This window comes from Ammospiza nelsoni, chromosome 3, assembly GCF_027579445.1.
Source record: "Ammospiza nelsoni isolate bAmmNel1 chromosome 3, bAmmNel1.pri, whole genome shotgun sequence".
Taxonomy (NCBI): Eukaryota; Metazoa; Chordata; class Aves; order Passeriformes; family Passerellidae; genus Ammospiza; species Ammospiza nelsoni.
This window is the reverse complement of record NC_080635.1, coordinates 101,193,957-101,209,775: the sequence shown is the minus strand read 5'-3', so window position 1 is coordinate 101,209,775 and position 15,819 is coordinate 101,193,957. Positions and strand designations below refer to the sequence as shown.

The following is a 15,819-nucleotide window of genomic DNA, read 5'->3' as shown; positions in this document are numbered from 1 at the left end:
TGCAAAAGTGTGGTGCTGCTTACGTGCCAAACCCTAAACCATGAGTAGAAATTAAATTAAATTAAAATGAAAAGCATCTCTGGTTTCTGCTGTGCTCCTCAGCATTGTCGTACTTCGCCCCCTCTGGGCCGTTGTGGGTACTGACGGAATTCCTTGACCTGCTCGGGGCGGAGCCTTGCCAGTCTCTGTAAGATCTCTTGGGTATTAACACACTGGTCAAAGGCAAAAGCTCCATCTTCTTGCAAAAATTAGGAGGATTTTGACAGATGTAATCTTTACTCCTAAGCAACTCAGGCTGCAGCCAGGTGGTGAAGAAACTGTGTGAGATAAGCAGTGGCTATTTGAGAAAACGTTGCTTCAGGTTAAAGTTCGTCTATAAATACATATATATAAAGATAAGAATTTGCTTCCGGTTAAATACTAAATATTACAAAAAATACATAATACATAAAAATATATCAATAGTATATTTTGTCCTGGGAAATTACAGAGGAATCTTGGACAACGAAACTTGACTTTCTGTCCTGCTAAAACGTTCCGATACTGCCGTGGCAGTGGTTTGGCCCAGACCAAAGAGGAGACGCCCAGAGTATCAGCAGGAGCACAGCAGTACGCACTGTGGGCAGTGTGGATGTGGCCACCTGCTTTGAAGGTGGAGTGCGTTATCCCTCTCAGCCGAGCTCAGCGCCACGTTTGATCTGCTGGTGCAGAGACAGGATTTGTTAAAGCCGCGCTCTGTCAGATCTCCCAGGGCAGGGTTTGCTGAAGCCGCGCTCTGTCAGATCGCCCGAGAGTGTCCCCCGAACACGGGACTAGTCCATGTCCTGATCCATCATCCTTTCGCAGCCTTGGCAGCCTAAACTACCGATTTTCCTCACTTTGTTGGCACAAACTGTATGCCAGTTCTGATTTCCCGCTCTTACGCTCCGAACTTCCTGCAAGATCATTAAACAACTTCTACGGAAAAATTGGTAAATTGCATTTTGTGGCAGGGGCATAAAGCAACATACCCTCAGCTGCGGCAAAACTGCCAACAGAGCGGAAAAACCAGAAAATCCTGCAGTTCTCTTGGAAAAGTGACAAAATTATAAAACATTAGAACAGTGGACAATGTGTGAGTGCCGGAAGCGGCCGTGCCAGCTGTGGACACCTGCCAGGATCTTCCAGCTCTTGCCGGGGCCGCCATGCCACGTGTGGGCACTGCCAGCACCGCCTCGGCCCGATCCGCCATGCCGGGTGTGGGCGCTGCCCGTGCCGGGGCCGCCATGCCGGGTGTGGGCGCTGCCCGTGCCGGGGCCGCCATGCCGGGTGTGGGCGCTGCCCGTGCCGGGGCCGCCATGCCGGGTGTGGGCGCTGCCCGCACCGCCCCGGCACCGCTGCAACAGCCAATGGGCACCCAGGAGGCGCGGCCCTGAGCGGAAGTGGGCGGGGCAGGCGGAGCGCGGGAAGCCGGGGCGCGGGGCCGGGCGCGCTCAGGTCCGGGTCCTGGCGGGTCGCGTCGGGCGGAGCGGGGATAGCGGGACTCGGGCGGTGGGGACGGGGCCGGAGGCAGCCCCGGGACGAGGGAGATGGAGTTCTCCAGTCGAGCGAGGCAGAGGCATGCGCGACTGGCCGGAGACCGGAGGGAGCAGTACCCTCACAGCCTGCAGTTTTACCTGGAGCCCCCCACGGAAAGCATCTCCCTGGTGGAGTTTGAGAGCTTTGCCATCGACCGCCTGAAGCGTGAGTAGCGTGTTTCTCCCTCCCTCCTTCCTCCTCCCCTTTCCCTTCTCCTTCCTCCCGTCCCTTCCCTCCCTCGATGCTGGGAATCCTTCCCGGGATGGCTGTGTGTATTCCTGGCAGGCCTGGGAGCTCTGTTCGCCGGACACGAACTGGAGCTGGGCTGGCTGCCCCTGCTGCCGCCCGCTCCCTCCCGTTAAAGGCACACGCGCTGCTTTGGGCGTTTCGGAGAGCTGAGACCGATTTCTCAATGAGCGTTTAGTGTAGCTCTCATTATGAGCGCGTTTCACATTCTGTAGATGTTGTGACATATTTGATGTCTGTGTTGCATTTCTGGTCATTGTCGTTGGCAGCCAGGGGTTCCCCCGAAGTCCTGAAAAGTGGTTATCCAGATTTCCATTAGAGTTGAAACCGATGTTCTGAGACTGGTCCATTAGAGTTAGCTGTCTCCCTTTCGTTGTTGGCAGTATGGATCCCAGAGTTGGGCCAGCTGTTCAGGACTCACGGGCCACACTTCATCCTCCCTATTTCTCACCCTTATGCTCCTCATGGCACTAAAAGTGATTCCTGTGGCCTTACCGCAGTTTGTGCCTTTCCCAAGCCATCGTACATTTAGTTTGATTTCAGCATGTTGTCTCTAACATGGACATTTTCTTTTTTTGCCTAGTGCTTAAGGTAGTTGAAAATCTCGGTGTGAGCTATGTAAGAAGTTCTGATGCATACAAAACTAAGTTGGAGGCTGAGCTCCGGAAACTGAAGTTTCCCTACAGAGTAAGTAAAGATCAAGACACAGAATTCTCTTGCGCTTTATTTCCTTTATATCATTCAAGAACAACAAATAAAAGTAGAGGTGATAAAATGCTGTTCTGTCATTTTGTCAGAGGTGTAGGTTTTCTTTGAAGGGTTTTCTTTGAAGTTTTTCTTCCTTTAGGGTAACCACCTTCCTCAATGAGTTGGCATTTATTGTCTAAAAGATGACTATTAATACACTGTTGAAAACAGCAGTAAATTGATTGTGAATTTTTTAATCTGGGAGAGATTATTTCTCAGAAATAATAAGCATATGTTCTACAGGCTTTGGCTGAGGATGATTATGAGGCAAGGAGAAAAGATCACATCTCCCATTTCATACTCCGCCTTGCCTACTGCCAGTCGTAAGTACTTTGTGGATTATGCTGTACTTTGTTATTAATTTTAAGTGTATACAGATACTGCAGTGCTTTATTATAGACATTGCAGATGCTGTAGAGTTACATGGCTCCTAAAGAGAGAGGCTCAAAAGAGGATTTTTTGCTATGAATCTTTTGTCAACTGTGATGAAAAAGGATATGTGTAATCAATTAAGATCTGGATTTTGTGCTAACTAATAAATTTACAAACTTTTGGCTTTTAAATACATGCAATTGGTTTGAGTCCCTTGATAGCTTTTTTCTAAGTGAATGCACATTATTAACTGTTTGTCGTGCATTTGCAGTGATTGATAGCATGGTTTAACTTCTCTATATACTAACTGTTGATAACTGACTAAAGACCCGACTATTTAAATAGGCTTTACTGTATTACTACTACTATTACTGTATAGAGAGCACTGTTTCTGACTGACTAAAAATATCATCTGAGTTTGAGGTTTCATCTACTGCCTCTGCTTCTTGTCATAGTCATTGCTGTGGCTGATTTCACATTATGTGAAATTTAATGCAAAATATCAATTTTGTAAAATACATTCTTTTGTTTCCCCTGTAGTTTTTGGATGAAATTAGAGGTTGCCAGTGCTTCATGTCTGCAAGTAGTTTTGTTATACTTTTGTGTGAGCTCTTTACTTCTTATTGCTGTGGTCTTTTTAGAATAAAAACTGGCAGATATGAAGTGTGTTGAATTGTTGATTCAATTGCACTTAAGGCTGCAGTACAGTTCATTTAAGTTAAGTCACTGTGACAGAGTGCATATTATGATGCTGTGATAGCTGACATGACTGAAGTGCTGCTGTGGATACAGATTTGTAAGTAAAAACACGCAGGAAATCTGAGTAGGAGGGATAGCTTGGAATACTGTCCAGGCAGGGATATGGAGCTGGAATGGACGGGGCTTTTCTTTGAAATGCCTTTGGCTTCCAGCTGCAGAACACCTGATCAGAGTAGGAAGTAGCAAAGGTCTCAAAAGCCTGCCTCCAGGTGGATGAAACCTCACCATGACAGGCCCTGGGTGACTTTTGAACACCCTGAAATCTTCCAGATCGTTCACATCCCATCCTGTTGTCCTTTCAAAAGGCATCTGGGCTGTGCTGAAGGCAGTTTGTCAATGTGTGTGACCCATGAGCCTGCTAGATCCATAATGCATGTACCATGAGGACAGGTTGTGGGTGGGGATATCAATACCAGCCTTCACTCCAGTGTCTCTGATAGTGTAACTCAAAATCCTGAAAGAAGGGAGCAGATTGAATAACAGAATTGCAACTGAAATACTTTTGTATTCTACATGTATAATTTGTGATTGTGAATAAGTGTAATATTGCCTTCTTTCTAATGCCCCTGTTTGTTATTTTTTTATAAACTCCCTTAATCATACTAATCCTGCTGATTTTGATAATACCTTTCTTTACATGTAAGTTTACCAAAACCCCCTGAAAGGTAGTATCCTCAAGCAGTCTGGGTTCTAAAAGGTCCCTGAAAACATAGTGGTTTGTATAAGGGGCATTTTGAATAATCAGTTTGACTTAATTACAAAGCCAAAACTTTACTTTGAACATTTTGTTATTATTCAGACCATTACTTTTTTTTGTGGGAGGTGAGATGCTTTAAGGGTCTTGGTAGTTGATGAAAATTCTTCTCTTGTGGAAGGTGAAAATTTGTTTGAAGTTCTTCCTTAGTAAATAAATTGCAGATTCTGTTCAAACCCTGTGTTTCAGGGAAGTATCTTAAAAATTAGACTGTAGGCAGGGCAGAAATGGGCAGCTTGATGAAGGTGGATGCTGTGCAGAAGTGAGTACAAGCTATTCTGGGCTACAGAATCAGCAGGAAAGAGCCTGGCTTTGTAATCTGGGGGGAAAGATATCTTTAGAGGAGGGGTTTTGAACAGACTTCTGGGATACTGAGCTGTGTAGACAGCTTGCAGTTGCCATTTTGTGTTCCCATGTATATGTGCTTGCTGCATTTTGATAAAGCAGCTTTTGGTCAACTTTTTGGCTTTCTACTTGTACTTTGAAAGTGCTTACTCATAACATGGAAAACAGCATTCTAAGAACTATGAGGTGAGCCTGTAGCCCAGGGTTCTCTATTCTCTCTTGAAAAGCCACTATTGTGGGGATATTTCTATCATCTACAACTGGCAAGTTCCCAAAAGATAAAATTGGGAGGCAAATAGAATATACTGTCCTTCAAGTTTTTATCATACTAGGTCAGAAAAATAAGCTTGGCACAAATCATTAGGTTAATGGAAGAAAATTGAAGAAGAAAGTTGTTGAAGAAGAAAGTAGGAGTGATTGAAAAAGTGCACTTAAATAGACATAACTGCAAACTAGGTTGAATTCAGTTCCTGAGGCAGCTGTGTGTACGTGTGCTTACATTTTCCTGTGATAGTGCTTTTTCAGTTGGCCAACAGTGCCATCCAGGGGTAAAAGTTTATATTGATTTTGCTTTTCTAGTCTCTATTAGTCCTCACTTGTAAATTGGATTTTTTTGATTTTGGTTTTCACATGATCTGAAGTAACCAGCTTCACTGTTCAGTTAAATTGGTAAGGTAGTCATCATCTCTTGACTTTTCTTCTTCTGCTTTCTGAAATCCAAGACTTTAAAGCTGATTTCCATGTGACAGGGTATTTACAGTCTCATCAGACCCTTCTTTCACACCTCTTCTAATGTCACTTACATCTGTCAAGACCAGGAAATAGAATAATCTTGTTTAATTTGCTTTCATGGCAGATGCAGATGTAAAGATAATTTTATTTGCATGTGGATGGGAGTGTGCATTTTTGCTTTTCTCTACTGCAGCTCTCGTCACTTCAGCAGATCAGCTATGAAGAACCTTGAAAGTCACAGGAGCATAATTTTCACTTTACTTTCTTAAGATGGAAGAAATAAAATTTATCTTGGCTCTGACAGCAAAACTCTTCTATCCAGGAAAATTTCAAACATGCTTTTGTACCTTTTTAAAGTATTTTTTTTTTTGTGTCTGTGTCTCATGACAAGGACATAAGTTCTATTTTAGACTTAGTAAGGCCTGTTCACTGCTCCCTGACATTTTTTTCTAAATGATAAATTAGACTTCTCTGCTAAAATAGCTCCCTCTTTATGTTGAATAGCATTTCCTTTTGTGTGTTATCTGTACCCATGTTCTCCTTGTTGTCTAGTCTTTAAAACTTAAACTCTGAGTAATGTATTGGTGTTGATTGCCTAGTAAAGCAGTGATCTGGCCATGCCCAGAGTTTTCATAAATCACTGTTAAGTTGTTGGAGCTCTTGTATTGATTGTGGAATGGGAGCTACTAGTCTTAAATCCCAGATTTACCAGCATTTGCATACCTTCCCTAAAGTACTTCTATGTTCATGCTTCCTACCAATTATGCTGATTTTTCCTACCCCTCCTTGGGGCAAAGGGTGTTTCTATTCCAACCCCAGCCCCACAAGCGCTTTTCCCTGTATGAAAGAGACTGTTTTCTTATATTATTTTTAAAGTTGGGAAACTATGAACTGGTTTAAACTGCTAAGTAATCTGCACACCAGAAATTTAAGTGGTAAAAAATGAGGAGATATTCCTAACGTCTATACTTCAGTGACCTCCTACTCCCTTAACTAACCAAGCTGCTGCTGAAGCTAATGACAGTGACATTGCTTTTCAGTTAAGTGTGGGGTTTTGATAATAAGTATTATTCTTTAGTATGAATTTGAGATAAGAGTTTACAAATTTTTTCATGTGAATAATGAGTATAAAATATGGTTTGGCTTTAGAAGTGATACATAATGCCCTAATTATGATGATCCTAGGAAAGTCAGTTTAAAAGTATTTGCTGGACATATACAGTAGTGTGAGGTCAGCTTGTCAGCTATTTTGTCAGCTGTAGGAAGAGTCCACATAGGTGTGTGTATAAAAGATAAAACAATATTTCCTTGTTATGGTAACTTAAGTGGATAGGTGGGATTACAGTGTTTGATCTGCTTTCCTGAAGGAAAGGAATAACAGACTGGCTGGCCTCCAAAGAAATTGCATATGATCATGTTTGTGGTTTGTTTGTTTTTTATGTGTGTGTATGTGTGGTGGTGTTGTTTTGTTTGGTTCCCCCAACAGGAAAACAAATGTGCTGTGAATCAAGGAAAATGGAAAAAATTGTCATATGCCAGGATTTAACTGCAGTCCAGGATGGCCACAGAAGAACTGCAACAGATCAGTCATTAAAGCATTAACTTCCATTTCAAGTTGCACTGATTATTATTACATCCCAAGCACTGAGACTGTCCACAGGAGTACATTTTACAAAGCACCTTAACAGCCTTTCTGTTTGGCTGTTCTATGTAATAATTACTTTTCTTCAAGCCATATTTCAAGCAGTGGTTTTGTCACCAAAACCACAAAAATCTCTGTTGTGATTTGCATATTCCCTATGGGGAAAGATGCTTAAATATTGTAAAGAGACCACATATAAGACTGCAGTATTTCTGTGCTCTGTGACTTCCAAGGGCAGTGGCCCACAGGGTAGCTCTCAGAGGACAGTTTAAGAGAGTGCCCTGTGGTGGTGAGATACAGCATCATCTGCATTCTGTGCTTGCACATGTCAGGTGGCTTTTTTTACTGGTACCTTCTTGCTGTAGCCTTGAGTAACGTGCTGATGCCTGGGAATCTGAGCGCTAGGATGTGAAGAGTTCCATGAGTACTTAAAGTACTTGGATTGGCTTCAGTGTTGTTTTAATTTGTCTTCTGACTCCTGCCCCTGTGTTCCTGTTTGTTCTTCCACTTGTTCACCTGCACTTGCTAAACCCCTTTTTCTCTTCTGTCAGGAGTTAAAAGCTATATTTGTGTTCCTCACCCAACTCCATTGCCGTATGTTTTCCTTTTGCCTGTTTCCAGGCTATTTGTTGCCTAGAACAGAGTGCACTCTTGTCATTTACTGAGATGTATGCATATTTCTTCAGCTGGAAATACAGCAAAAATGAGAATTAAAAGAAGCAGCCTTCAAAATATATTTGCCTCATCACATTAATTGTGATGTTAATTGTACAATGAAGTGTTGTGCCATGTTGTAGAAAAAAACCTGTCCTTTACCAAGGGAGAATGTTACCTATAATTATTTTTATCCAAAACAGGTAAAAAGTGTTGTCTCTCCTCAAGTCTCTTGTGATTGAGTGTGTGTTACTGAAGGATTCCTGCCTTTACTTCCAAGCTTCTCAGTGTGTTGTGGGTCACATGCCAAAGTCAGCATTACTGTTGTGTTCACTAGGTTTGTGGTCTAGTTTTCAAGAAAAAAATGAGTATATTCAGAACTTTTTTTTAAATTATTTTTTTGCAGTGAGGATCTTCGGCGTTGGTTTCTTCAACAAGAAATGGATCTCTTCCGATATCGCTTCAATGAACTAACTGAAAATTTAATGCAGAAATTTCTGGAACATGTGAACTTATCATTTGAAGCTGTAAGTGTGTTACTTTCTGTATTTATGTTGCATGTGTCTGTTGTGTTTTAAAACTCTCATTAAGATAGTTTTAGCAATCACATTTTAAAAATAGAAAGTGCAGTTATAGTTTTAAAAATCCTAACCACACAGAACTTCCAAACTTGGGGAATAGTGTGTGTGAGGATTAAGTGATGTAATTTTGTGCTACATCAAGAGAAGCTCAGTCTGCTTCAGTCTACAAACACAGCTGAAAAAATGTGTGATTACATAGGTAAGTTAACAAGGTTTACTAAAGCTGTTAAGTATTTTTGAATCAAAATTTTGCGTGGATTAGATAGTAGGTCATAGAATGGTTTGGGTTGGAAGGGACCTTAAATATCATCTAGTTCCAACTCCCTTCTGTGGGCAGGGACACTTTCCAGTAGACCAGTTTGCTCAGAGTCCCATCCAGCCTTGTCTTGAACACTTCCAGCAATGGGACATCCATGGCTCCTCTGGGCAGCCTATTCTAGGACATCACTGCCCTCACAGTCAAGAATTTTTTCCTCCTCTAAACTTACTTCTAATCTAAATCTACTCTCGTTCAGTTTGAATCCATCCCCCCCCCTTGTCCTGTGACCACATGGCCCTTGTGAAAAGCCCCTCTCATTCTTTTAGGCTTCCTTCAAGTACTGGAGGCCACAATTAGGTCACCCCAAAACCATCTGTTTTCCAGGCTGAACAATTCCAATTCTCCCAGCCTTTCCTAACATAAGAGATGTTCTATCTCTCTGTCATCTTTGTGTCCCTCCTCTCAACTCATTCCAACAAATCCATGTCCTTTCTGTGCTGAGGACCCCAGAGCTGGATGCAGCCCTGCAGGTGGGGTCTCAGCAGAGGGGCAGGATCACAGGACTGTTAGGGTTGGAAGGGACCTCTGGAGGTCTTCCAGTCCAATCACCCTGTCAAGGCAGAGTCACCTAGAGCAGGTTACACAGGAACCAGGGGAGGTTTGAATGTCTCCAGAGAGGGAGAGTCCACAACCATTCTGGACAGCCTGTTCCAGTGGTCTGCAGCCCTCAGCATTAAGTTCTTCCTCATGTAGAAACTTCCTGTGTTTTAGTTGACCATTGACTGCTACCATTTGAATGTAGATGTCCAGCCAATTCCTTATCCATCGAATGGTTTTCCCATTGCATCCATTTCTCTCCAGTTTGGAGAGGTGAGTGTTGTGGGGGAGTATGTCAAATCTTTACAAAAATGCAGATAAATGTCATCTGTAGCCCCTTTCTTGTCTGCTGATGTAGTCACTCCATCATAGAAGGACACTTGTTTGGTCAGGCAGGACTTGCCCTTGGTGAAGCCATGCTGGCTGTCCCAAATCACTCCTGTTACCCATGTCCCTTAGCACAGCTTCTAGGAGGATCTGTTCCATGATCTTTCCAGGCACAGAGGTGAGGCAGACTGGGTGGTAGTTCACATGGTTTTCTCTAAGGTTTTTATAGATGGGTACAACGTTTGCCTTTTTCCCTTCACCTGGGACTTCTCACTGCCGTGACTTTTCAAATATCACAGGGAGTGGCTTGACAACTATATCATCCAAGTCTCTTAGGACTCTAGGATCCATCTTATCAGGTCCCTAGTTTGTGTTCTTCAGATAAGGTCTTATCTGGACCAAATTAACTGATGTTAATAATACCTTGCTTTCTTGGTGAATTGTGTGATAATTCACCCTAAATGTTTCGGTAATAAGAAAAGCTGTGACTGCATTTGATTCTTACTTGAATTGAACGTGCAGTCTGTTCTCATTACATTATTGACTTCGGTTGAAAAACAATTGTGGTCAAAACATGTTTTTTTTTTCATGAACTTTGCTCTAGAACCTTTACAATCTTCTGACTATTAAGATGTGGCTTCTTGCTGTAGAAACCACAGCAAACTACAGTGATGGGGGGACTTTGTGCATTGTTCCTTTTCTGAACGCTGACTTCTGGAAAACTGTGTGGAAGAGAAAAATAAGTGCATTCAGTGAATACTTATGATAGCTGTTGAGGATGTAGTTAAATTTTAATAATCCAAGTATGAAAATCCTGTATGGATTGCTCAGAAATGTAGTTTTCTGTGTTACTGGCACCAGGGGGACACGCAGTGTTTGTGCAAGCTAAAAACCATTGTGACTCTTCTTGTTTGTGCATATTATGGAGTTACTGGAGCTATAGATGTATAACCAAGACCATGACTTGGCTTAAATAACACAAAATTAGAGGCTGGTATTAAGTAGAGTAGTTACAAATTGTGGCTAAGGATTATTTATATTTATATCAGGATTATTTATTATTTATAATTTTAAAAGAAATTATGTACAATTATATAAGTTTCATTGTAACTTAGACTTTATACATGCATATACATGTGAATTATCCTATTTTCTTTTAATAGACAATTTGATTTTTGCTCATTAAGTACATGCTATGGACAATGCAGAATATAAGTTGTCCAAAATTCTGTGAATGCTCTCATTCAACAGTTGTTGTTTCATCATTATAACTTAGATTCAAAACTTCTTCCCTTTTGACTTGAGCTCATTCTATTTCTTTTGATGAAAAACTTTGAAAATGCAAAGTCTGTTTAGACAAACAACTGTTGTTGGTATTTTAGGGATATTACAAAAGAGTTCCTGCTGTTATATGCTGTTTTGTTTGTCTGAGTTGATTAAAGGAAAATGTCTATTGCAGTGTCTTCATTAATGATTTTAATAGTATTTTGCACTTCAGCTATGAACTGTTTTGTTGGGAAACTCCAGCTTTGCCTGTAGCTCTCCTTGTAAACTTGAGTGAATAAAAATTGTCGTGCAATCATCACTCCACTGAGAAAGCCTTTCTCTTAAAATACTGCTTATTAGAATGACTTAAATATTCTGAGATAGGTGGCTGATGTGTTTCTGGACTGAAATATCTGGTGTCAGTGCATCTCGGTAAAATAGGATTTGTGGAGTGTTAAGAGTAACAGAGGCTTTCCTGTGTCTTTGAGAGACTACTAGAAATGCCATTCTCTGCTTCAACAGGCCTTTCAGTGAAAGGTGTCTTTGTGGAGCTGTATTTTTGTTGCTTATTACCCAGCCTCATATTCTCCTGTCACAGTTTTGGCATTTGGGCTTGTAAGAATAAATAAATGTTTGCAGGTTGCTGGAAATAGCTGGGAGTATGGCTTGATTCCGTGCTGCTCAATGTGCCTTCAATATGTCAAAATTATTAGGAAGGTGTTATTTCCTTACTCCTGTTGAGGCAAAAAAAAGCATCATTTCATTGAAAATCTACTTCCCTGCTTCTGCTTTCACCCTCTGCTACCAATTCTCATGGAAATTTAGGCAAAACTAATCCTTCCTTGCACTATCATGTCTAAAACATTTGAATATTACTAATGAGTTCCATATGTATTTGAAACAGGTCTAAATGCTATGGAGCTATGTGGAGGCCACTACAAAAGTAAGGCCACTCTAAAAGCAATATTATTTTTCTCGATGTTCAATTTGTAAAGGGACACATTTCCTTTGAAAAGGGAATTAGGATGAACTATTCTCCTCATGCTTCCCTGTTAGAAGTTAGAATGTTTTCATGCCTTATTATGCATAAAACAAGACAGAAATCAAACTTTGTGCTCTACCTGTTAGAAAAAAAAAGGTGATCTTCAGAAAAAGGAAGTAAGTTTTGATGTTACAATCTCTTTCCTATATGGGTAAATGGATAGAAATATAATTTCTATCTTTCAATTGCTTATGATGCACTAAGAAACTTGTAGTTAAATTTCTTTAACCAGAAGAGAGGTGCCTTGCATTTTCTAGATACTGGTTCTGTTTTCAGAACTGTAATCTGAGAAAGGTCACAGCTGCTAAAGCTTGACCTTGGTGTAGTCTGGCATAGCAATGTTAGCAATTCTAAGAAGTGATTCCCACTATTTATTAAAAGACTCAACTCTTTTATGGGGAGAAGAAATAAATGGATTGTCTTGTACAGTTTTGTCACCATTGTCATCTTTTACAGTATGAACGAAATGAACCTAAAATTGAGAATTCAATAACTGTTACCTGTCACCTTTTCTTATTTGCTTACATGCATGTGAAAGTGATACTTGCATATATGTTTTGCAGACTAATTTCGGAGATTTTTTGAACTGAGGATTGAGAATTATTGCTTTACAGAATCAAGTCATCTTCAATCCCACTTATGGATAATACTTAAGTTGTTAAGATCTTTCCGTATTTAGGGTCTTTGAATACTTAACAAAAAGGTCTTATTTAGCAAATTTTGGAAGAGTGAAATTGTTAACAACTAGAAGAAAAAAATACCAGATTTCCAAAGCTTTTTTTATATGATAGTTAGCTGTAGAGAGTTTGGTATGATAATAGTTCTCATCTCATAGTTAAAGAAATTTTTAATCAAAGAGCAAGAGCTTTCTGTAATTAAAAATAGAAATGGAATGTAAGGAAAACTAATGTTTTAATTTTTTAATAGGATTTCTTTTGTCTAGTGGCTGACAGTTGTATTGCTGATGGAGCAAAATATATGCCACAGTGTTTATTACAGTTAGTAAATGCCTGCTCTGGGGAGCTTTACCTGATTATAAAGATGCCTGTCACTTGAAAAAGGAAGGCTGTAAGCTTTGTGACAAACAAGCTAAACATGATGACTTCAGTATGATGAATATGTGTGAACGTGCATAGGATTATTACAATTCAAAATTTTTACAGTATTTGTGAAAATAAGCCTCTCTACATTTAATATAAATCATGGAAATTTGAAGGTTATGTAAGTTCTTCCTTGGAAAGTTTTTACAAAACTGGCACTGGATTAAGTTAGTCCATCTTTAGTATTCTGTAGGAAGCTTCTGGGACCTGGATTTCTTGGGGAAAAAAATGAAGCTTGATTTGAGTTTGTAGTTGAGATACTTTTTTGGGCTAGTAACATGTAGATTGCATTTTAATCACTTGTAGGAACAGCTCTGGCCAGCCTGTTCTCTGGCAGGTGTGGAAGATGCCTGGACTGGTGCTGCCCACCCTAGTGGAACATTGCTTGGGTGCTCAGAATTTTACAGTACTCTGAAATATTATTGTTTATACCTACCAATGTATGCCAGCATGAGCAAGAGGTAGAGTGCATGGTATTGAATAAAATGTCGAGAAAGGATAAGGGTAAAAGGAAGGCAAGAGTAAATCTGCGCTTTAAGAGTATTTTCCCCTGATACGTTGATTGGTTTTCTATCACAGTAAAAGGAGAATAATGGAATGGTTCTGAAGGTGTTTCAGTCTGTTCTATGCTTTAAATAATAGAAAAAAAAAAAGGAAAGAAAAAGGTGTTTAAGGGACAGAACTCTCATTGTCCAGATAAATACGGAAGCTTTTTATGTATGGCATGTAATTTTCAGCACTCAAGGCATATTAAATACTCTATGTGCAAAGTCAGTCACACAGGGAGCATCAGAAATCCTTAAGCAGGACTCAAGAGAAGTAAATGCTGACATTTCAGGTGACAGAGCACATCAGAGAATATGCAAACACAGGTGTGCAATTGAGATTTACATCAATTTAGGAGATTAAAGTATTAAAATCTTACTAAAAATGAGTAATTACATCAATGATGCCTGACAGTTTCTGGCAGTAAAAGGCACTAACAGATTTAAAGATATGTAAAGGGAAATTTGTGAATATTTACAATAATATAGTCATTGAAGAAAATATTTTAATCTCCAAGTAAGTTGTTCAGGATATGAAGGAATTATATAAAATAAATAGTTTTACAGGTAACTGATACTTGTACTTCAACTACAAAGCTGATTTTGACATGGTAATAAATACCTCCTTTGAAGCCCTCAGAGTTTCAGCCTTTTGTCTGCTTTGCTTCACATAATTTTAAGTCTCCAAGACCTGCCACTTCTTCTTAGACATCAAATGGAAGATTTGTCCTTTTAGCATCTGCAACTGTAGGTCTGTGATACATCTTGTGCTGATTTGGAGCATCTAATGAACTTCTGTGTCCATTCCGCTTGGTTCTTGTGAAAACTTGCCACAAAACCTGTTCGGGTTCAGCAGTCACACTTTCTCTCTCGGGGCCTTAGAGTCTCTTCTGTTCAGGTGGACAAAATGTTCAGTGCTTACTTTCAAAGTGCTGTGTTGGGGTGTGGGGGTTGTTTGGTTTGTTTTTTTTTTTTTCCCTTCAACACTTTTGACAGCATTTTGAAAATGACAGTAGTTCCATTTGCCGTGTCCATGAAAATGTCACAGCTTTGCTTGCAAAGTTCCCTGTGTCTGTAAATTCAGGTCTCACAGTAGTGGTCATCATTCTGCTGCTTTAGTTTCCTTTTAACTTTTTTAAAATAATGTCAAACCTAACATATTTCTTCTTGTTCTATCCACTAGTTGAGAAGGGTAGGGCTTTTTTTCCTGCTAGTTTGTTTTTTTCCTTCTCATTTGCCTTCTATGTATCGTTGTTCTTTCTTGTTTCTTCTTTAAGCCTTTCTTTGTGTGATGTTTTGTCATTTCTGTGAGTGTCCTTTGCCATTTTTACAGCCTTCAATTTTAGATTTAGATTTTTCTTCTCTGATCCCATTCTTTAGAGCTCTTGCAGTGCCCCCAGCCTCATGGCATTTTGGTATGTGATCTGCTCCTGTTTAATGTACAGGTTAGGAAGTTGAAGTGTTAAATTTTACTTAGGTTGTGAAACTTGGCTTAAGACATCCTTTTTCTCTTTTGAGTTAAATTCTTCTACACATGTCTTTTCCAATGGGTTTTGAACCCAGGTGTAGAAGATGCACTTGAACTGTTTGAAACTGTTTGGTCATTTGCATGTGAAAGTGTGTTCTGGTGACTTCAAGGGTGTTGACACAATATGACACCTGCTTTCTTTAATGCCCCTGAGGTCTGTGCACTGTGATAAAGGCTGTGAAATCAGCTTATCACAGTTGGAATTTTTTGACACAGGTGCGTTGCTGCTTGTCTCATGTTTTTCCTAAGTATTATTGGATGCTTTGATTTGTTGCTACACCTTTCCAGGAATTTAACTTACATACTGGAATATGGAGTGGAGTAGAATGCAAAATTTAATTTTGAATTTTTTTTTTGTGTCATTGAATGTTCAGGTTTCTTTATCTTCAGACTGTTAGTACCTCTTTGTTGCTTCCAGAAGAAATGAAAATTAATAGGCATTATCATGTCTTAATCTGTGGTGTAAGGATGTTGTATAATTGGATTTATATTTCCTGCAGTGCTTCTGTTCACTATTATCTTTCTGCATTGTGCAAAATAAAAAAACTTCTAAGTGTAGTATATTTCATCTTGGATACATCTGCGTTGCTGTTTTCACTCCACAGAACAGAAAAAAAATCATGTTTAAATTGAACTTTCTTACTTCTGAATAGCCTCTTGAAATTTAAAAAATATTATGACCTTTTAAGGCACCTAAACTAGAAGTTATTTATGTTTTGAGTAACAGCCACTTATTGCAGAATCAGATGTCCTAATTTTTAGATGC

At 39.9% G+C, this 15,819-nt stretch overlaps 1 protein-coding gene across 2 annotated transcripts in view; it reads left to right on the top strand.

Moving 5' to 3' along the window:
* Nucleotides 1-1,487: 1,487 nt before the first annotated feature.
* PRIM2 (DNA primase subunit 2) overlaps nt 1,488-15,819 on the top strand; it is a 90,665-nt gene continuing 76,333 nt past the window's right edge. For both annotated transcript variants that reach the window (XM_059468587.1, XM_059468586.1), the window contains exons 1-4: nt 1,488-1,722; nt 2,387-2,490; nt 2,794-2,873; nt 8,215-8,335. In XM_059468587.1, the coding sequence (XP_059324570.1) occupies nt 1,569-1,722; nt 2,387-2,490; nt 2,794-2,873; nt 8,215-8,335 (459 nt within the window). In that variant the 5' untranslated portion in view covers nt 1,488-1,568. The remainder of the gene's footprint in view (nt 1,723-2,386; nt 2,491-2,793; nt 2,874-8,214; nt 8,336-15,819) is intronic.